This window comes from Spea bombifrons, chromosome 11, assembly GCF_027358695.1.
Source record: "Spea bombifrons isolate aSpeBom1 chromosome 11, aSpeBom1.2.pri, whole genome shotgun sequence".
NCBI lineage: Eukaryota > Metazoa > Chordata > Amphibia > Anura > Pelobatidae > Spea > Spea bombifrons.
The window spans coordinates 5,820,728-5,842,669 of NC_071097.1; the positions used below are offsets into that span (position 1 = coordinate 5,820,728).

The following is a 21,942-nucleotide window of genomic DNA, read 5'->3' on the forward strand; positions in this document are numbered from 1 at the left end:
ACTGACCAGCTATGCCATCTCCCATGTCCTCACTCAGCCGCTGGGGAGGAATGCTGCCTGCACCACCTCCCTGGTGCTCCTTCTGCCGCTGGGAAGATGGGCCGGCTGCCGCAACTCCCGGGATATCTGCCAGCCGCTGGGGAGGAGGGACAATACCCTCAGCTCCCATCAATGGGATCAGCCGCTGGGGAGCGAGGCCCGGTTCCTCCGCTCCCGGGTCTGTGAGCTGCCGCTGGGGAGACTGACCAGCTGCGCCATCTCCCGGGTCCTCACTCAGCCGCTGGGGAGGCATGCCACCTGCACCCCCTCCCTGGTGCTCCTTTTGCCGCTGGGGAGATGGGCCGGCTGCCGCATCTCCCTGGAGATCTGTCAGCCGCTGGGGAGGAACGCCAGTTGTCCTTCCTACCATGATTGGTGACAGCTGTTGGGGAAATCCAGATGATGGGGATGTAGGCGGGGCAGGGCAGAGGTCAGCAACTTTCTGCCCAGTTGCCAGCGCTTCTGCTGGTGTGGGGAACAGTGCTGGGCAGCGGACAGCGTCACTCTGCCCTGTGGCCAGCTCTTCCGATGGTGGGTCCCTGCTAGCAGGTGGGGACCCTTCGCTGTGGGACAGATAGACACCAGCAGCATTCTGCCCTATTGCCGGTGCTTCAGCCTGAGCGAGGATTGCTGATGCAGGACAGATGTCAGCGATGCTCTCTACAGGTGCCAGCGCTTGTGCTGGTTGGTCCTCGTGAGCCGGCCGGGACACCGTGCTGGGGGATGAGCAGAGGCCAAAAGCACTCTGCCCTGTGGCCGGCTCTTCTGCCGGTCTGGCATTTTGCGGTGCTGGGCAGAGGATCGCGTTGCTCTGCCCTGGTGGGGCCCTGCTAGCAGGCGGGGACCCTTCACCGTGGGGCAGGCAGAGGCCAGCGGCACTCTGCCCCGCTGCCAGCATTTCAGCCGGAGTAGGAGGGGCGCTTGGTGCTGGGCAGAGAACAGCGTCCCTCTGCCCTGTTGTCAGTGCTTCAGCTGGAACTGCAGGATCCATCGACTCCCGTGTCATGCAAAGGCCGCCTTCCAGCAGCCCTAAGTATTCCATCTCCAGGCACCATTCCCTGTAGACTAGCCCTTCTAAGTCAGCTGCCAGGGTCAGTTCTTGGGAAAGCGGCAGCATTTCCTCGCGGTCCTTGTACAGGTCCCAGAACCTATAGCTCTCCGAACTACCAAAGTCGTCTTCTGCTTCAAAAGCTTCCCAATCTAAGCCAGGGACATAGAGGTCCTCACCTTCCGGAGAATAGTGATTTCCGGACCCCCACTCCTGCTGGGCTGCAGCCCAATATAATGCTCGATATAGGTCCCCGAGCTCGAGCTCCTTCGCCACCAACTTCTCCAGTGTGGCTACTTCCTCCTCGGTGGGCTGCCATCTCATCCGGCGACGCCGCAGCTTAAACAGCTCCCCGAAGCGTTGTTCTGGGGTAGGCAGGTTCTCACTTCTGCAGTTGTACCAGTTTTCCATGGCATCTTCCCACAGCTCTAGCCGAATCAGAGCTCTCCATTCCAGCCGTACTTCCTCTGTAATCGGCCCTCCCTGTATCGTCAGGGCGACCTTAACTCGAGTCTCAAAGTCCCATAACGGAGCTTCCAACTTATACTCATCAGCTCCTCGTGAAGCATTCCTCTGTAGATCCAGGTCCACCTTGAACTGCCGATCCATTTCCATTACCGTCCTACAGACTGTTTCTGCAGATGGAGTGGCTCCGTAGAATGCCATCCTCCTCTGTAATCTGTTGCGGAACTTCTTCGTTGCCTGTTCCCGACACCGGCTCAGTTCTTCTGCCATAGCTGCCGCCGATGTGGCTGTACCTCCTTGGTCAGCAAGCCTGTTAGTCCCAGTAGTGGTTGGGCTGTCTCTGTACTGAGGAAGCATCCCACCGCTGCCACCAATGTGACGGGACCGACCTGTACCCCGACTGGGTACGCCCGCCGAACGTTGCTTCCTTCGTCCCATGGCCACCGGGGCACCAGAGATTAACCCCTTCACTGTCTGTGGCTAGCCGAAACTGAGCTACACAGGGTGGCTATCGTCCTGAAAAGGACAATACGTGATCATAGCAGAGAACACAGCTCTTCAGGAACCTCGGCCGTACTGTAGTATACTGAAGTATAGCAATACAGCACCCTACCGCCCTAATAAGGGCAGCACCGAGGCTTACCTCAATAACAAGACAGGACTCGTAGTGAGGTAAAACAGGAACTCTCTTTATTTGGGAACACAGGGGTATTTAAACAGTACAAAGGATTGAGTTACGTCCAATCGACACACAAGGGAATTGCGTCCAATAGACACAAGGGAATTGCGTCCAATAGACACAAGGGAATTACATCCTGCCCTCCTTTGCATATGACTGAGTATTAGCACTCAGCCCAGTAGGGGGTCTCTACTGTAGTCTGTGTAAGGAGGGAGGGGGCAGGACATGTGGCACCTGGACAGGGTAGCAAACAAGGGGAACAAAAGCACACACCATAATCACAACATATACTGGGAAATGCAGGTATCACAAACAAAAACTATCACAGACGGCACCGATTAACCCGGGGCCGTCACAGTGGCCTTTTAACCCCCCAGACGAGGACAACAGTCCCACTCGCCAGGGGAGGGAGGCAGGGTCCATAATCTGTGGGTAGCACTCCATCACACTGTTGAGGTGTAAATATACTAAGTATGCACTGAGTTCAGCCTTTGGAAATTGAGAAACAATTTCTTTTTAGTGCCTGGATTAACTAGCAAATCCGGCAACACTGAAATCTGGTACAGAAAAAGATGGAAAATCTTTTAGTTATCCCACCACTGACACCACATTTTTCACGGTCAGGACTACTTGCCAAGCTGTGACGGTGTGGAGGGTGTGGGCATGAACAGAGCCGGCCTTAGGTGTTCCGGCGCCCTGTGCAAACTACCCCCCTCTGCTGCTTCAAACTACCCCCCATGCCCCTTCAAACTACCCCCCCTGTCCCTTCAAACTACCCCCCTCTGCCCCTTCAAACTACCCCCAACTCTGCCCCTTCAAACTACTCCCCCTGTGCCTTCAAACTACCTCCCTCTGCCCCTTCAAACTACCCTCCCTCTGCCCCTTCAAAAACTACCCCCCCTCTGCCCCTTCAAAAACTACCCCCCCTCTGCCCCTTCAAACTACCCCCCTGCCCATTCAAACTACCCCCCCTTGCCCCTTCAAACTAACCCCCCTGCCCCTTCCTTCAAACTACCCCCACCCTCCCTACTTCTCCTTATCCTAACTTACCTTGAGGAGTCCTGCCGGCATTTCATGTTGAGCGGCGGAATAGTCCGGCGCTCAACATGAGATGCCGGCACCGCGACGGAGTCACGGAGAGTAAGGGGCGTCGAGCGGTTGATGAGAACTTCACGAGCAACCGCTCGGCGCCCCTGCCCGGGACATAAATGAAAGCATTGTTGTTTTTTTTTGTTGTTGTTTTTTTTAACTTTATTTAACATCCTCCATGTTAAATAAAGAAAAAAAAACTTAATTTAACATGGAGGATGTTAAATAAAGTTAAAAAACCAACAACAACAAAAAAAAACAATGTTTTCATTTAGGTGCAGAGGGGGCGGCAGCGGACCCCACGGCGGCATCGGAGGAGGACCCCGCAGTGGCGGAGGAGGACTCCGCGGCGCCCCCTGGAGTGTGGCGCTCTGTGCAGTCGCACAAGTCGCACACCCCAAAGGCCGGCCCTGGGCATGAAGTGGTTAATAGCACCAGGCCTCTGTATTTACTATCTTCACCACTTAACAAGGCATCAGTTATACCAAATGAACCCCCAAATCCTGCCTTTATCCCCTCAGGTAGTCTGCCACCACTCACGATTTTGATACCGGATTTGTGAGAAATCCGAACTAGAACATTTATCTCTCTCTATATACCGTATTGGCTCGAATATAGGCCGCACTTTTTTCCCCCACTTTAAGTCTTTAAAGTGGGGGTGCAGCCTATATTCGGGGTCTAGCGCCCGCCGGGCAGGCGGCGGGGTTAGGATACAGATCCCCTGCAGCGGTGCAGGGGACCCGTATTCTACTCCCCGATACGCTCAGACAGCCTCCCCTGCCAGCACTTCCCACGGGGGGGGGGGGTGCCGGCACGGGAGGTTGTGTTTTACCTTTGCCCCCCCCCCCGCGGACTTACCGGAGCAGACTCCCGGGTGTCTTGCGGGGCCGGCGGGGTCATCAACGTAGATGTCCCCCGCCGGCCCTGCAAGACACCCGGGAGTCTGCTCCGGTAAGTCAGGGGGGGGGCGGAGGAGGACAGTGGTAGCATATCTCGGGGAGGGAGGACAGTGGTAGCATATCTCGGGGAGGGAGGACAGTGGTAGCATATCTCGGGGGGAGGAGGACAGTGGCAGCATATCTCGGTGAGGGGACAGAGTGGCAGCATGTTTTTCGGTGCTTTTTTAAAGAAAAAAACTTTTTCTTTAAAAAAGCACCAAACTTTTAGGGTGCGGCCTATATACGGGGGCGGCCTATATCCGAGCCAATACGGTATATCAACCCACCACGTATTTGCCCGAATATAGGCCTCACTCCCCCCCCCACTTTAAGTCTTTAAAGTGGGGGTGCGGCCTATGTTCGGGGTCTAGCGCCCGACGCCCGGGACATGTGTCCCGTTATGATACAGATCCCCGCAGCGGTGCAGGGGACCTGCATCCTACTCTCTGATACGCTCAGACAGCCTCCCCTGCCGGAGATTGTTTATGCTCGCGTCGCCGCAGCCGGTGAACATCTGCGTGATGTACGTTAACAATCTTCCTTTCCGGTACTTCCCACGGCGGAGGGGGTAGAGTGGCAGCAAATCTCGGGAAGGGGGGGATAGAGTGGCAGCATATCTCGGGGGTGGCAGAATTTTTTTTCTTTAAAAAAGCACCTAATTTTTAGGGTGCGACCTATATTCGGGTGCGGCCTATATTCACGCCAATACGGTATATATCCACTAGAACTTAATAACAATACGGTAGCGTGTTATCCTCTCTTAGGGTTTGTGGATATCTATAGTAGAGCCAGAGCCGGCCTTAGGTGTTCTGGCGCCCTGTGCGGACTACTCCTCTGACGCCCCCCCATCCCCCAAAAAGAAAGGAAAAAAAATCTTGTCACGAAACTCCCCTTTCTCACTATCTATCCCCTCTCCCCCTTTATCACTATCTACCACCTCTGCCCCTTCTCATTATCAACCACCTCTGCCCCTTCTCACTATCTACCACCTCTGCCCCTTCTCACGGCCTCCCCCCCGCCCCATCTCACTGCCTTCCCCTCCCCCCCATCTCACTACTTCTCATTATCCTTACTTACCTTGTTGAGTCCTGCGGTGGGAGCGGGAGGCGTCCATCTGCCGCGGTGCATGTTCACAGCTGAGCGCTGGAATATGACATCATATTTTGGTGCTCAGCATGAAACGCCGGCACCGGACGGAGTCACGGAGAGTGAGGGGCACCGAGCGGTTGCTGAAAACTTCACGAGCGACGCTCGGCGCCCCTGCCCAGGACTTAAATTAAAACATCGAGGGTTTTTTTTGTTGTTAAATATGTTAAATAAAGTTAAAAAAGTGTATTTAACATGGAGGATGTTAAATAAAGTTAAAAAAAACCAAACATACTAAAAAAACAATGGTTTAATTTAAGTCCCGGCCACACAGGTCGCATACCCCTAAGGCCGGCCCTGACTAGAGCCCAAAGACAGACTTGGATTATGAATATTTTAATAACAAAAAGACAAAGATTACACAGTGCCGCAATTACAAAAAAACAAGACGTACAAAAGAAAAACAAAATGGCAAACAGTTCTTAAAACGATGGGACTGAAACACAGGACCCTCACTCACGGGTTTCTTCAATAAGCCGGCCTGTGGGAACTCCTTAAATCCAGACGTTTTTTTATGATGTTGCTTTGAGGTCGCTGCATTGCCCCTAAATCAGATTCTGTTTCAAGAAAACATCCCTCTGACCACATGGCCAATTATATGACACCTTTTCCAAGAATTGGTTCCCATCTTTGATGTGCCAATAAATTATGGTGGGGTAAAGGTGATGGAAAACCCCTCCACTTAAGATAGGAATGGAATTCCTACGACTAAGGATCCTTATCAGTTAGGCCATGAATCACCACAGGGGTCCTGGGAAGATGACACCTCTTGCCAGATCAGATATGGAGGGCATGTACAAAGAAACTGATTTAGATCAACATTGCTAACACAAAAGAATTAACCACCTCTGCTGGATTATCCTTCCATGTATACACTACATTATATGAGTTAATCATGACAACTTCACTTCCGTATACTACAGTGCTGACGAGGTTCCTGATAGGCTGTATTTCCTGTTAATCCAAGTCTTGTATGTCCGGTGACTATGGGCAGAGGGATGCAACGTCTGGCGGGTGTACCTAACCTGTTTATAAGCCCGTGTGTTTCCCAAATAAAGAGTCCCCGTTTTGCCTCACTACGAGTCTCGTCTTGCTATTTAGTTAAGGCTCGGTGCTGCCCTTATCAGGGCCACCGAGCCCCGCAATGGCCGTACCACATTAAACCGGTGTTTTCGGGGGTGATCCTGAAGGAGCGGCGGCGATCCCCGGGTGCCGATAGCTCGGGGCAGGGGCGTATCTAGAGTATTTGGCACCCGGGGCAGATCCTGTAAGTGGCACCCCCCCAAAAATGTAAAGACATCTACAAAATTATGTTGGCAAGAATATTCATTGCACCAATTTGTAAACTGTATGTAAACTGTAAACAACAAGAAATCTGAAAAAATAAATTAATAACTTATAAGTAAAATAAATACGTTTAAATAACATTTACTGAACATATAATAGTGCTTTCTTTAATAACCCTCCAAAAAAAAACGGCGTCCACATTGCCCACATAGAACCTGACCAGCACCCAAATTACACACACATAGGACGTGCCATCTTTGCCCCCAAACAGCCCAGCATGAGTCAGCATTGTTCCCAAACAGCCCAGTGTACGCCATCTTTGTCCCATAAACACACTACCTGTGCCATCTTTGTCCCATAAACACCCTGCCTGTGCCATTTTTCTCCCATAAACACCCTGCTTATACCATCTTTGTCTTTTTGACAAATCAACTATACACCTATGATTAACACAAACACTTTTACAGTCACTCACTAATTCACACAATAATTTATTCTTTCACACAAATTATTTACACATATTCATTGATGCATTCTCACAAATTCATTAATTCTCTCACTCATTCACACAATTCATCCACACATTAATCCATTCATTTTCACTCTCATTCTGACTCTTTATTTCAATATTCTTGCTACCCTCCTTTCTCCCTATCTACCCATTCTCACCCCCTTCTGCCCTATCTTGCCCTTCTTACTCCCTTCTCCCTATCTACCCCGTCTCACTCCCTTCTCCCAATCTACCCCCCCCTAACTATCTACCCTCTCCCCCCTTTGAAGTTCACTTACCTTTCAGGTGTCCTGGGGTGGGGGTGCAAGGCCTCTGTCTCCCAGCTCTGCCACTGTATGGAACAGCATGGTAAGTGTGGATTGGTAAATGTGTGAGAATGATGTACTTTAGAGCATAATTACCGTATTGGCTCGGATATAGGCCGCCCCCGTATATAGGCCGCACCCTAAAAGTTTGGTGCTTTTTTAAAGAAAAAGTTTTTTTTCTTTAAAAAAGCACCAAAAAAAACATGCTGCCACTGTCCTCCCCCCCGAGATATGCTGCCACTGTCCTCCCTCCCCGAGATATGCTACCACTGTCCTCCCCCCCGAGATATGCTGCCACTGTCCTCCCTCCCCGCGATACGCTGCCGCTGTCCTCCCTCCCCGCGATCCGCTGCGCTCCCTCCCCGCGATCCGCTGCGCTCCCTCCCCGCGATCCGCTGCGCTCCCTCCCCGCGATCCGCTGCCCTCCCTCCCCGCGATCCGCTGCCCTCCCTCCCCGCGATACGCTGCCCTCCCTCCCCGCGATACGCTGCCCTCCCTCCCCGCGATACGCTGCCCTCCCTCCCCGCGATACGCTGCCCTCCCTCCCCGCGATACGCTGCCCTCCCTCCCCGCGATACGCTGCCGCTGTCCTCCCTCCCCGCGATACGCTGCCGCTGTCCTCCTCTGCCCCCCCTCCTCGACTTACCGGAGCAGACTCCCGGGTGTCTTCAGGGCCGACGAGGGACATCTACGCAATACGCGTATGCAACTTCCGGTACCGTTACCGGAAGTTGCATTTGCGTATTGCGTAAATGTCTCCCGCCGGCCCCGCAAGACACCCGGGAGTCTGCTCCGGTAAGTCGGGGGTGGGCAGAGGTAAAACGCTTAGATAACCTCCCGTGCCGGCACCCCCCCCGTGGGAAGTGCTGGCAGGGGAGGCTGTCTGAGCGTATCGGGGAGAAGGATGCAGGTCCCCTGCACCGCTGCGGGGGATCTGTATCTTAACCCCGCTGCCTGCCTGGCGCCCGGGACTGCATGTCCCGGGCGTCGGGCGCTAGACCCCGAATATAGGCCGCACCCCCACTTTAAAAACTTAAAGTGGGGGAAAAAAGTGCGGCCTATATTCGAGCCAATACGGTATATAATGAAAAAGACATTGGAAATGGTACAGCATAACACCCATCACTCTCACACATTTACCAATCCACACTTACCATTCCAGATGCCACACATACCAATCCACAGATTCCACACATACCAATCCACAGATTCCACACATACCAATCCACATTTGCCAATCCACACTTGCCAATCCACAGATTCCACACATACCAATCCACAGATTCCACACATACCAATCCACACTTACCAATCCACAGATTCCACACATACCAATCCACATTTACCAATCCACAGATTCCACACATACCAATCCACAGATTTCACACTTACCAATCCACACATACCAATTCACAGATTCCACACATACCAATCCACACATACAAATCCACATTTACCAATCCACAGATTCAACACATACCAATCCACACATACCCATCCACACATACCCATCCACTCTCACTGTCACTCTAACTGAATGATTTCCTACCTTTCCTCTTTTCTTCTTACAACAGTCAGCTCCTTTTCTTTCTCTTCGCTCCTCTTCTTCTGTCTTCTTCCGGGTCCAGAGGGCACGGACGGCGGTGGGCGCGGCTTCAGTGTTGTGTGCCGGGATCTGACAACAAACCCCGGCGCACAGCAGCAGTTGCCACGCAGATCGCGAGGGAGCGGTATCGGAGGTCTTTAACAGACCTCCGGCTCCCTTGAGTGATTTTAAGCCGGTTCCTCTGGCTTAAAATCACTCAAGGGAGCCGGAGGTCTGTTAAAGACCTCCGATACCGCTCCCTTGCGAGCCTTCTCCTCCAGCGGCGGACATTGCTGTCCGTCTCTGGAGGGGTGCCGGCAAGTTGGCACCCCCCTGATGAGCGGCACCCGGTGCGAACCGCCCCCCGCTAGGTACGCTACTGGCTCAGGGTCCTGAGTATATCCTGTCCAAAAGGTTAGGCGATCGGTCGAAGGGACCCCGAGCGGCAGCAGTTCAAAGTTTCCCCGTGACGGACCGTGAGATACCCCACGGGTGGTGGGGGCACGGACCAGGGGTGGTTCCGGGAAGAGGCCTCCTATAGATTACCGGCTGCTGGGGCTGCCAGGAGAGCAGAGATCAGCCGGCGTCGTAACCGAGGTTGGTAACTTGTTTCTGGCTCTTCATCAAGGTATCAGCTACATCTTTAGAGAGACCTTGTGACGGATCGTCCTGTGCCCCAGACTGGACACATCTGCCAGCCAGCTCCTTCCCTCTCCCAGTCAGTGGACACGCTGTGGCTGTCCGAAGAAAGCAGTCACAGACCAGCACTTCCCTCAATCATGAGACAGGAATTCATGCTTTGAGGTTAAAACAGAACTCTCCTTTTATTACACACAGAATTTATATACAATCTCAATTCAATGAGCACCGAACCCAATCCCATCATCCATATCCCATCACAAATCCCATCAGCCACATCCCATCACAAATCCCATCAGTTTCAAGGGGATGTGTCGGGTGAGGAGATTAAGAGATACAATGGGTTTCCCCCACCTGTGTTATCCCCCCCTGTAGTGCGGGTGCCGCCTGGGCAGACAGGGCTGTGCTGGTTTATTAAGAGCCCCAGCCAGATTACAGGATTGTCTCTTTGAAGGTTGGAGCTGCAGCTACATTCAAACAGGTTACAAATAAATATAATAATAATAACAGTGAAGAGGAGACATGGTTCTTCACAGACCTGCCTGAATTAAAGTCTCCCTTTCAGGCGCCAAACTGAAAGACTGAAACAGGCGGGATTTGGGTGGAGGACAGGCCCCTGCTGGAGCAGGTCTGGTTTGATCTCCAACCTTAGAGGGCTCTCTATGGACAGACGAATCAACTCCTGGTACCAAATCCTTTTGGGCCAGTCGGGAGCTATCAGAATCACCCGACATCTGTCCCAGGCGATGAGAGGAAGAGGGGGAAAGATATAACCCAGATCGAAGGCCCAAACCTGAGAAAAGGCATCCAGAGCTAAGGGATGGCCTGCTGCTGACAGAGAATAAAACAGAGGGAGTTTCTTGTTGGCTGTAGTAGCCATGAGGTCGATCTCTGAAACTCCCCAGATCTTCGTGATCTGATGAAACGTCGCATAGCTCAGGCTCCACTCTCCTTGAAGAACAGAAGTTCTGCTTAGGAAATCTGCAGTGACGTTCTTCTTTCCATGGATGAAGACGGCCGAAAGGTGAGAAAGATGAAATTTGGCCCACTTCCCGATCTTCTGACGAAGACTTCCTAACTGAAGACTTCTCGTGCCACCTTGTTTGTTCAGGAAAGCCACTACCGTGCGATTGTCCGACAGAATTCTTACCGCTTTCCATCGTAGCCTGGACTGCCATGAGAGGAGAGCTTTCCAAACTACCCGAAGTTCCAGCATATTGATTTGAAGATGGCGCTCGTGGTTGGATCAAAAACCTTGACGGAATTCTTTGTCCATCGTAGCTCCCCAACCGGATAAACTGGCGTCCGTGGAAAAGACTGTCCAAGAGGGCTCGGTCCAGACCAGACCTGAACCCAGCCTTTTCGCCTGAAGAAACTGTGACGGCCGCGGGTTAATCGGTACCGTCTGTAATAATTATTGTTTGTGATACCTGCATTTCCCAGTATATGTTGTGATTATGGTGTGTGCTTTTGTTCCCCTTGTTTGCTACCCTGTCCAGGTGCCACATGTCCTGCCCCCTCCCTCCTTACACAGACTACAGTAGAGACCCCCTACTGGGCTGAGTGCTAATGCTCAGTCATATGCAAAGGAGTGCAGGATGTAATTCCCTTGTGTCTATTGGACGAAATTCCCTTGTGTCTATTGGACGCAATTCCCTTGTGTGTCTATTGGACGTAACTCAATCCCTTGTATTGTTTAAATGCCCCTGTGTTCCCAAATAAAGAGAGTTCCTGTTTTACCTCACTACGAGTCCTGTCTTGTTATTGAGGTAAGCCTCGGTGCTGCCCTTATTAGGGCGGTAGGGTGCTGTATTGCTATACTTCGGTATACTACAGTACGGCCGAGGTTCCTGAAGAGCTGTGTTCTCTGCTATGATCGCATATTGTCCTTTTCAGGACGATAGCCACCCTGTGTAGCTCAGTTTCGGCTAGCCACAGACAGTGAAGGGGTTAATCTCTGGTGCCCCGGTGGCCATGGGGCGAAGGAAGCAACGTTCGGCGGGCGTACCCAGTCGGGGTACAGGTCGGTCCCGTCACAGACACCATCTGAGGGAAGAACGGACGCTGAATTTCTCGGTGCTGAAGCGAGACCGAAAGGAAGGAACCACGAAGATGTGGGAGTAAACACCTCTTCCTCTTTGGGCAGCAGGCACTGGGATAAGTACTTGTTTCTTGACAAAATCCTGCACCAGATCCAAAAGCGCCTTTCTCCTGGAAGGATCCGCGGGAGGTGTAGACATCACAAAACGCTCTGGGGGAGTGCTGACAAGCTCCAGACCGTACCCTCTGGAAATGATCCCCAGGGTCCAAAGGTCTGGACAAACAAGAGCCCAAAGGTGGAAAAAAAATTCTCAGCCTGCCCCCTACCGCACAACTCCTGGCGTCAAGGTCTCTTAGCGGCTCCATCTTCATGTTTAGATGGGAAGGGTCTGCCCCTACCACGAAACCGAGCCTGGGTCGGAATCTTGACCTCTGGAGGACCTGAACGAACAATTTGGACGAAAACGAGGTAAGGGTTTACGTTTAGGCAAAAAGTAATTATCCCCAGTAGCCTTTTCCAATAAAGTTTCCAGCTCTTTCCCAAACAGATCTTTGCCAGAAAAGGGAATCCCGCACAAATGTTGCTTGGAAGCGGAGTCTGCTGACCAGGCTTTGAGCCATAGAGCCCTTCTAGACACAACCGACAATGCAGAGGCCCTAGCAGCCATGCGTACGGATTCCATAGCTGAGTCACATAAAAAAATCAGCAGCGCTCTTCACATCTGAGATGCCACGGAGGATATCCTCTTCTCCTGCACCGCTTAGGATATCATCTTCAATTTGTTGAAGCCATAAGCGCATAGCCCTAGCTACTGAGGCTGCTGCAATGCCTGGCTTAAAGATAGCTGCTGAGGCTTCAAAAGATCTCTTAGCTGCCCCTTCTGCCTTCCTATCCATGGGATCCGAAAAATGAGAGGAATCTTCTAAAGGTATAGCAGATCTTCCGGTGGCTCTGGCCACTGGAGCATCAACTTTGGGAGTTGAACAGAGCTCAGATAAATCGTCTGGAAAAGGAAAGAGTCTGGACACCCTTTTACAGGTAGTTAGCCTTCTTTCCGGAGCCTTCCACTGGTCAGTGATTATGGATTTTAAGGTTTCATGAACAGGAAAAACCTTAGGTTTCTTAAAGGAGCCCTGGTTTGTCTTTTGGCTGCTCTTCTTCCAGATCCGGAGCAGCCCTTACGGCAATAACCAGCTTGTTTACGTCTTCTGCTGGAAAGAAGAAGGATTCTTCCGATAGTTCCCCATCCTCTAGGGATTCGGGATCTTCCATATGCCATTCCTTTTCAGAATCTGAAGTGTAAGGTTCCTGACCAGAGGGCCGGAACCCAGGCCGAGGGTCGGGGCCCACAGATCTAGGCTGAGGTAAAGAATCCATAACAGAGGTTTTAATCTGCTGAAAAGTGGACTGAAGCTCAGCCTTCATCGATTCCTTGAATTCTGAAATGGACTCCTCTCTGGCTTTGAGGCAGGATGAGCAAAATTTCCTAGAGGCGTCAGACATTGTAGCCTTGCAGTTTTTACAGGCAAAATGTTTCGTCTTGGATGCAGCCTTCCTAGGAGCTTGGTGATTCTTCAGGGAGGTCTGGCTTATCTAGTGACATCCTAATAATAAAGGATAGGAGACGGTTAAAACAAAAAGAAAAAACAAACGCAGACAAATTCCCATAGACTCATAACCTACTTGGGTTAAGAGGCAGAAAACACCAGAACAGAAGATCTCAGGAAGCCAGGACTCTTCATCAGAAGAAAACTGCAAACTAAAAGCAGTACAAGCTAATAAAAAACCTTACCAAACCAAGGGAAAAAGGTCCAGAAAACTGCCAAAAAACCTTCTCTGACCTGAGAGCTGCTTACAGATCTGCCCCCTTCCTGACCTCAGATGCCTCCTGGCAGACTGAGATGAAACCGGAAGCACGCCACCGCAAAGATCAGACGCTTCCTGTCTGAAATCGTCGGCAGACTGAAGCAGAGTCCCGGCGTTCTGCTTCCAGTTAGCCCGCCCAAGGGCTGCTAAAGGTAAGTAGGCTAGAGTCCTACCAAGGACCCTGAGTGAAGGAGCCTTTCCCTGCTCCGGTAAACAGGTTCCTACCGAGGACCGGACCGGAGAGGGCTAAAATGGCCGAGAAACGCTTGCCCGCTACCCAAAGCGGGACTGCAGCGCTGGACAGGAGAGCTCTGCCACGAGCTCTGAAAACAACAAATGGGGGATGTACCTACCCGGATAGGGCAGGAAAGAACTGTGGGTAAAGGGAGGTTCTGGGGGTTTAAATCTTCCCTGCCCTATTCGGATAGGCGGACCTATCTCATCTGCTACCGGGAGTAAGAAGGGAAATTTATCCTCACTCTCGTGGACCATGCCACCCGTTACCCCCCTAGATTTGCTTAGAGAGCACTGGTAGGGACCGAAGGGCCGACAATAGTAGAATACGTGTTGGCCTTCTGGGATAGATTAAAGAACCACACGGACATGGTCCGGGAAAACCTTCAAGTGGCGCAAGGTTGGCAGAAACGGTGGTACGAGCGGACCGCCCCGGAGCCGCGCCTTTGAAGTAGGGCAGAAGGTCCTAGCGCTTAAACGATCCCGTCAGGATAAGCTGCAGGTGGTGTGGCAGGGATGGTATCGGGTGGTGAAGCAACTGTGCAAAACCACCTACATGGTAGCTAAATGTGCAGACGGAAGGATCCAACGAACCTTCCGTGTGAACATGTTGAAAGCCTACCAGGAGCGTCCCGAGGAAGTAGCAGTTATTTGCGCCCCGGCGATAGATGACCCTGAGGGATTACCGTTGCCCCAGGTAGCGTCAGGGACGAGGGAACTTGGCGCGATATAGTTAGCGGTGCAGTTAGGGGAATCCCAGAAGGCCCAAGTTCTCCAGCTGTTAGATCAGAGAGGCGGCTTTCTCTCTGCCCTCCCCGGATGCACCACCGCGTGGAGACTCCAGGGCAGACCCCGTTACGCCAAGCGGCGTACCGAGTTCCTGAGTCTGTCCGAGAAGGGATGTTAATGGAGATTAGGGAGATGCTCGATCGGAGAGTGATTGAGCCGTCCGAGAGCCCCTTGGCTTTTCCGGTAGTCCTAGTGCCTAAGAGAGATGGGACGACCCGGTTCTGTGTAGTCTACCGCAGGCTCAATGACCGGACTGTGACTGACACGTACCCCATGCCCCGAGTAGATGATTTGTTACACCGCATCTCTCGTGGTAAGAGAGATCGGCCTTCATCACCCCATTGGGACTATACCAATTTAGGGTAATGCAGTTTGGCATGAAGAATGCTCCGGCGACGTTCCAAAGGATGGTAGATCGACTCGTCGATGGCCTCCAGGACTATGCTTGCGCGTTGCAATCGGAGTTAGCCACCTAACCAAAGAAACAGCCCTAAGCCGACCCGTTGGGGTCTAGCCGGGTCTGTCACTGGAAACAAAGGGGGGAGTAATGTGATGGTTCCTACAGTCACCCTACCCCTCAGTTAATGTTATCCAGTGACATGAAACTCTTTAATGTGTTATTAATAAAAATGTATATTAATGCCTTATTTTGTAAAAGTTTGCACACGACACACTAAGGTCTGAGAGTTAATCTAATAAAGATAATGTGTGCTCTTTATCTCCCAGACTTAGTGGTGCCGGTGTCCTGTTGTATTGCTCCTCCCCCCCTTGTGGTGTCCCTACCTATAAAAGGCGACACCTGTCCCATAATAAACAGTTATTCCTTTTGTTGTACCTAAAGACTAGTCCTGCCTGGTTTTTTGGGTACTGGATAGCGATATCCCTTTACTTTGCTTGGGGATATTGCCTACAGATTGCGGGGAATTATTGTCCTGAAGGGAGAAGTCGCTCTTGATGGAGAGGGAGAACCTGAGGTCCCTGGTCGGTCCGTCACACCGACACTAGCGGAGCAGGGCTCACGAGCTGGTCCGGTGACCCTAGCTTCACGGCACCGCAGCCCGCCGAGGCGTAGCTGAGTACAGTGCCATAATTGTCCTGAAAATGACAATTAGTGATCCAGCGGGTCCCTGAAGCATTAGACGAAACGAATGTTCCAGGGAAGTAACAGACTTTATTGGGGAAACACACAGGCTTATATACAGGTTAGGTGATGAAAAGGTCATAAATCAGGCACACATCTTCCCTCCCTGCCCAGACGGTTCGGCGCCACGCTTAGGCAACCGAGCCCCGCAATATCCGTAGGGACCCCGAGCGGCAGCAAATCGAAGTTTCCCCGGGACAGCCGGCGTTTGTACGATAGCCGCACCGCCTGATCGCCACCTCTCTAGCGGCTCCAGTGACAAGGGATCCCCAGTCTCTGCGGGGGTGTCTGGGCTACGAGAGCCGAAGTCCATGGGTAGGGCAGGTGATACATGGATGAGGTAGGACGGGAAGGGGAGCCAAGTGGCAGTAGGTTGAAGCTTCCCCCGGGATGGACCGCGGGACAGCCGGCGTGGGTCCGATAGCCGCGCTAGGGCAGTTATGGTTAATGAGGGTCTTTAGGGTTAATTTAGGGGCAGTAATGGTTAATGGGGTGTTTAGGGTTAATTTAATGCTGAGGACTGAGGGCACGGGCGTAGGAACCGGGGGGGACGGATCCCCCCCAGGAAATCATGCGGGGGGGACCGATAATATAGAAATCCCCGAGTGCACTCGGGTGCAGCTGTGACGGTGCTCACAGCTGCCCGATCGGCAGCTGCAGCCTGCAGGACTGGTTAGGGAAATCCGTGATCTCCCCAACCAGTCCTACAGCTGTATTAAGGTCACACTCACCAGCTGTCTGTAACTGAGCGCCGGGCGACGGGATATGACGATTATATCCAGCCCCGGCGCTCAGCAGAAACAGCTGTCCGCAGCCGCACTGCACAGACTGCGAGCGGCAAACAGAAGGAAAGTTAGAACAGAAATCAGAAAGGAGGAAGCAGAAAGCAGGAAGCAGGACGGAGGAAGAGAAAGCAGAAAGGAGGAAGAAGGAAGAAAAGGTAAGATTTGTGGAGAACCAAGGTGGGTGGGTGGTTGATTATTGGGGGGTCTGATGTGGAGAACAAAGGTTGTGGGGGGGGTCTGATGTAGAGAATGAAGGTTGTGGGGGGGTCTGATGTGGAACACAAAGGTGGGTTAGGGGGGTCTGATGTGGAGAATGAAGGTGGGTGGGAGGGGGTCTGATGTGGAGAACAAAGGTGGGGGGAGGTCTGATGTGGAGAACAAAGGTTGTGGGGGTCTGATGTGGAGAACAAAGGTGGGTTGGGGGGGTCTGATGTGGAGAACGAAGGTGGGGGGGGTCTGATGGTAGATTTGTGTGTGCATATACATATGGTAAGGCATGTGTATGGGCACTTGGGCAGGCATATGTGTATAGGGCAGCTGTGTATATGTGCGTGTATGTGCATACGTCTGTATGGGCAGTGTATATGTGTATGTCTGTATGGGCAGTGTATATGTGTACGTGTGTATAGGCAGTGTATATGTGTACGTGTGTATAGGCAGTGTATATGTGTGTATGGGCAGTGTATATGTGTGTATAGGCAGTGTATATGTGTACGTCTGTATGGGCAGTGTATATGTGTGTATATAAGGAGTGTATTTGTCTTATAGTGTATACGTCTTTGTAAGTATGTGCAAGGGCAGTGTATATTTATGGGGAGGCGTGTGTGTGTGTGTGTGTGAGCAGATTATGTATGTTTGGGCAGGCGTGTATAAGGGTAGTGCATATGTGTGAGTATTGGCAAGTGTGTATGTGCAGGCAATTGCAGCGTATACGTGTGTTTTTGTGGGCAGGCATGCGTAAGAGCAGTGCATGTGTGTGTATGAGCAGGCATGTCGTACTTAAAGGGAAGATTATGATTCCCTGTAACACATGTTTAACCCATAGTGTGTGTGTACGTAAGTGTGTGCATGCGTGTGCATGTTATTCAAGTGTTTAAGTGTGTGGATATGATCCTGTGTGTATGACGTGTTAGGAGTCTTAGATGGTTCCTTCAATACATCATAGTAGTCTCTGTGGCCGTGTCCAGTGGGGTCCATCTGTGGTTGTAAGATTTGTCTTTTTTTGTGAGTTTCTGTGGGAATTTTCTCCCATTCATCCAGTAGAACGTTTTATGAGCTGAAGGTGATAAACCAAGACATTTTGGACAACACTATGCTTCTAACTTTGTGGGAACAGTTTTGGGGATCATGACTGTGCCCCAGTGTGCAAAACAGCTACTTTGCACCATAACCACTACAGTGCGTTGGTTGTAGGGTCTTACTCTGCCTGCAGTTAATAAAATATTTCTATAAGAGTATTTAAGTGTTGTCTGCTCCCAGACCACAAATGCGGAAAGGGTTAATTGCATCATTGTATTTCTGTAGGATCTTTTGTCAAAATGTTGGCAATTGTGCATTACTTAAAGTATTATTACCAGTTGTTCTAAGTGAAATAACTGAAATATAGGCCAAACTTTTGGTTAATTTTCTTTGACCTGTTTGTTTAATAAAGAGCTTCTCTGTGAAAACTGAACATGATACTTTTTTTGTGCGGAAATTGTACATACACACACACATACATTTATATAAAATTTGCCATGAACAATTCCCAGTTTACTGAACAAGAATATACCCTACCAGTAAAACTGCTATCCCCCCCAGATTTTTAGGGGTTCCTACGCCCATGACTGAGGGTTAATTTAAGAAAGTTAACTAAAGGTGCAGTTAGAGGTAAAGCTATCTAAAGGTGGACAATCTAAGGGGAATCTAAATCCTGGGGGCAGTGAAGATTATTAATGTATTTATTTATAAAAGTGTGGTGTCAGTGATATTCTCTGAATGGTTTGAATCTCTGAACGATTCTCTTCCTTCAGTGACATCGCTAGAGTAGGCAGCCAGGCAGGAGGGTTCATTGACCCTAATGAAAGGGGCGGGGCCAATCGTTAGTTTGACTGCAGGGAGGGACTGGGCAAAAGATTCGGATCATGATTCGGATCATTTCAATGACCGACTCGAAATGATCCGATTCACTTTACTGATCCGAACTTCGCATCACTGCTTTGGGGTATATGAAGGGTTAATTCCTTCTTAGCAATTAAGCTTTCAGAGGCAAGGCGAGATGTCTACAGTGGAGCTACTCACGGCTCTCTCTCAGTGATTATCAAATTCATTAATACGCTCCCCAGACCATTGCCAGCTACACGATCATCACACAGCTGAGGGATTCCCCGGCTTCTGCCACATTAATTTGCGGTAAACCACAATTTCCTATGCAATGCTGCCACCGTGTGGTAGCACTTAACCACCCACCTTTCTTGAGAACCATATTTATCCGTGTAAGTGCTGGCAGCTTTGCCTCGAATTTTAACCCTGAAACGGACGGAGAGGGAGGGGGGGCGGTAGGGTGTATGATGTAGCTTGTATGAATGGTGTTTAGCCACCGTTAAGCTCAGCAACTAAACATCGGGCTGAAAAACTGCAGTGGAAAGCAGTTGCCTATAAAGAAGTTTGCAGCAAATTTATAGCAAGACAGATATAGCTTGTTTCAGAGATTATGGGTGGCTCTGAAAAGAGCCTTTGGTGGTGTTGGCCAATTGCCCTGCGGTTACCGATTACCGCACTCACTTGCTCTTGGCAGGCTTGTGGCTCTCTGTCTTCTTGGGCAAGAGCACCGCCTGGATGTTGGGTAGAACACCTCCCTGAGCAATGGTGACCCCTCCGAGCAGCTTATTGAGCTCCTCGTCGTTACGAACAGCGAGTTGCAGGTGGCGAGGAATGATACGGGTCTTTTTGTTGTCGCGTGCAGCGTTACCAGCCAACTCCAATATCTCAGCAGTCAGATACTCCAACACCGCTGCCAGATACACGGGTGCGCCGGCCCCTACTCTCTCGGCATAATTACCCTTGCGAAGAAGCCTATGCACACGGCCGACAGGGAACTGCAGACCAGCTCGGGAAGAACGTGTCTTCGCCTTGGCACGAACTTTTCCACCTTGTTTTCCTCTGCCAGACATGATATCTCTCGACAAACCACCACCCTGATAACCGACTAAAAAGCACGTTAAAATGAAACGCCGCACACTTACCCAGCTATTTGTAGCTTCCCCCCGTGACGCTATTCGTCACTGATTGGTTCCTTTTCAAAACATCCAATCGGGTGGACATAGTCTGAGACACCAATCGGTGTAGGCACTGCGGTTCATGGGCGGCCGCATCTGCACACGTGACAACCTCATCGAATCGGACGCGAGACAGCAGAACGGCCTTATTTGCATGCGGTGCCTATAAAGGGAAGGGCCCAGCGCAGTTACGCTTCAGTGTTCATCACTTTCTCCTGCGTTGCGTGTTGAAAGGAAAACAGACGCGATGCCTGATCCAGCGAAATCTGTGCCTGCTCCGAAGAAAGGCTCTAAGAAAGCTGTTACGAAGACTCAGAAAAAAGACGGGAAGAAGCGCAGGAAGAGCAGAAAGGAAAGCTACGCGATCTATGTCTACAAGGTACTAAAGCAGGTGCATCCAGACACTGGCATTTCCTCCAAGGCCATGGGCATCATGAACTCGTTTGTCAACGATATCTTTGAGCGCATTGCCGGGGAAGCTTCACGCCTAGCCCATTACAACAAGCGCTCCACTATCGCTTCTCGGGAGATTCAGACTGCTGTACGCCTCCTCCTTCCTGGAGAGCTGGCCAAGCACGCTGTGTCAGAGGGCACCAAGGCTGTTACCAAGTACACCAGCGCCAAGTAAAGTTCTCTTTGTTCTTTCTTTAAACAAAGGCTCTTTTGAGAGCCACCCACACGGTCTGTCTCAGAGCTATGTGAATGATCTAGCCCTTTTGTCGGACTATTAGCTCTCCAGGTTAGCTGGGGTGTTGTGCCCATCGACCAGGCTATCTGGGAAGAGAAGCCCAAGGTCCTGTGATGGCAACGACCTGTACCCCGACTGGGTATTCCAGCTAATTGCCGATTTCTCTTGCTGGGATCTAAGAGATTAACCCCTTCACCGCCAGACAAAACTAGCTTTGCAGAGAGAAGGGGCTGCTTTACCACTGCGGCTAGCCGAAGCTGAGCAACACAGTAGGGCTATTGTCCTGAAAAGGAAAATGCGTGATCCTAGCAGAGGACACAGCTCTTCAGAAACCCCGGTGGCGCTGTAGTATACGGAAGTATAGCAATACAGCGCTCTACCGCCCTGAAAAGGGCAGCGCCGAATCCGACATGACGCGGTAGTGCGGACATGTGGCACACGGACAGGATAAGACACGAGGGGACGACAAAGGCATAATAAAAATCACACACATACTGGGACATACAGAATTAAGAGAACTACACCACAGACGGAACATAATAACCCTGGGCCGGCCCCCCTTCAAGCCAGCCATGGGCCAGCCCCTTCAAGCCAGCCATGGGCCAGCCTTTGGAGGACACCAGCTGCTGATCCCAGCACATGTTCTGCAAACGGGCCCAACTCCCAGCACTCCGATCCTGCCAGTAGCTCAATCTATAGCCAGACCCGGCCACTGTTAAGCTGGTTATTTCAAGGCATGCATAGAAAAACGCGGGCAGACACGGGGACAACATGATCATAGCCTAAGAGAGTGTGTGGGTGGCTCTGAAAAGAGCCGTTGGATGTTTCCGGGTGACGAGTCAACAAGCTTAACCTCCGAAACCGTACAGAGTACGGCCTTGGCGTTTCAAGGCATACACCACGTCCATAGCGGTAACGGTTTTCCTCTTGGCATGCTCAGTATAAGTGACTGCGTCACGAATCACATTCTCCAAAAACACTTTGAGCACACCACGGGTCTCCTCATAGATCAGCCCAGAGATACGCTTTACACCTCCTCTGCGAGCCAAACGGCGGATAGCAGGCTTAGTGATACCCTGGATGTTATCCCGAAGCACCTTCCTGTGCCTCTTTGCGCCACCTTTCCCGAGTCCCTTACCTCCTTTGCCACGGCCAGACATGCTCACGTTTACTCCACGAGTTCCACAGCACAATAATCGCGTACGGCCGGCCCGCTTTCTTTTATGCGTACTGGACGGACCTGATGGGGAACTGCACCAGTCTGCCTCAAGGGGGCGTTGCTTTTTTAATATATGCTTGTCGTTGGTTGGCTGGAGAAGCTTCCAAGCGTGCCTCAGCCACCGATTGGCTATTTAGGAATATCAAAAACCTTAATGCTTTTGCCTCCCTCACCTCCACGTGATCGCTTTC

The 21,942-nt window shown here is 51.3% G+C and overlaps 3 protein-coding genes across 3 annotated transcripts; 1 reads left to right on the plus strand and 2 right to left on the minus strand.

Moving 5' to 3' along the window:
• Positions 1-19,274: 19,274 nt before the first annotated feature.
• LOC128468915 (histone H2A type 2-B-like) lies at positions 19,275-19,785 on the minus strand. The gene has a single exon (XM_053450729.1). It carries the CDS (start codon positions 19,737-19,739, stop codon positions 19,347-19,349), a length of 393 nt encoding a protein of 130 aa, XP_053306704.1. The 5' UTR covers positions 19,740-19,785; the 3' UTR covers positions 19,275-19,346.
• A 110-nt stretch (positions 19,786-19,895) lies between these two features.
• LOC128468984 (histone H2B 1.1-like) lies at positions 19,896-20,481 on the plus strand. Its single transcript, XM_053450788.1, has one exon. The coding sequence runs from the start codon at positions 20,092-20,094 to the stop codon at positions 20,470-20,472; it is 381 nt and encodes a 126-aa protein (XP_053306763.1). The 5' UTR covers positions 19,896-20,091; the 3' UTR covers positions 20,473-20,481.
• An 890-nt stretch (positions 20,482-21,371) lies between these two features.
• On the minus strand, positions 21,372-21,720 carry LOC128469016 (histone H4). The gene has a single exon (XM_053450816.1). It carries the CDS (start codon positions 21,690-21,692, stop codon positions 21,381-21,383), a length of 312 nt encoding a protein of 103 aa, XP_053306791.1. The 5' UTR covers positions 21,693-21,720; the 3' UTR covers positions 21,372-21,380.
• Positions 21,721-21,942: the final 222 nt, after the last annotated feature.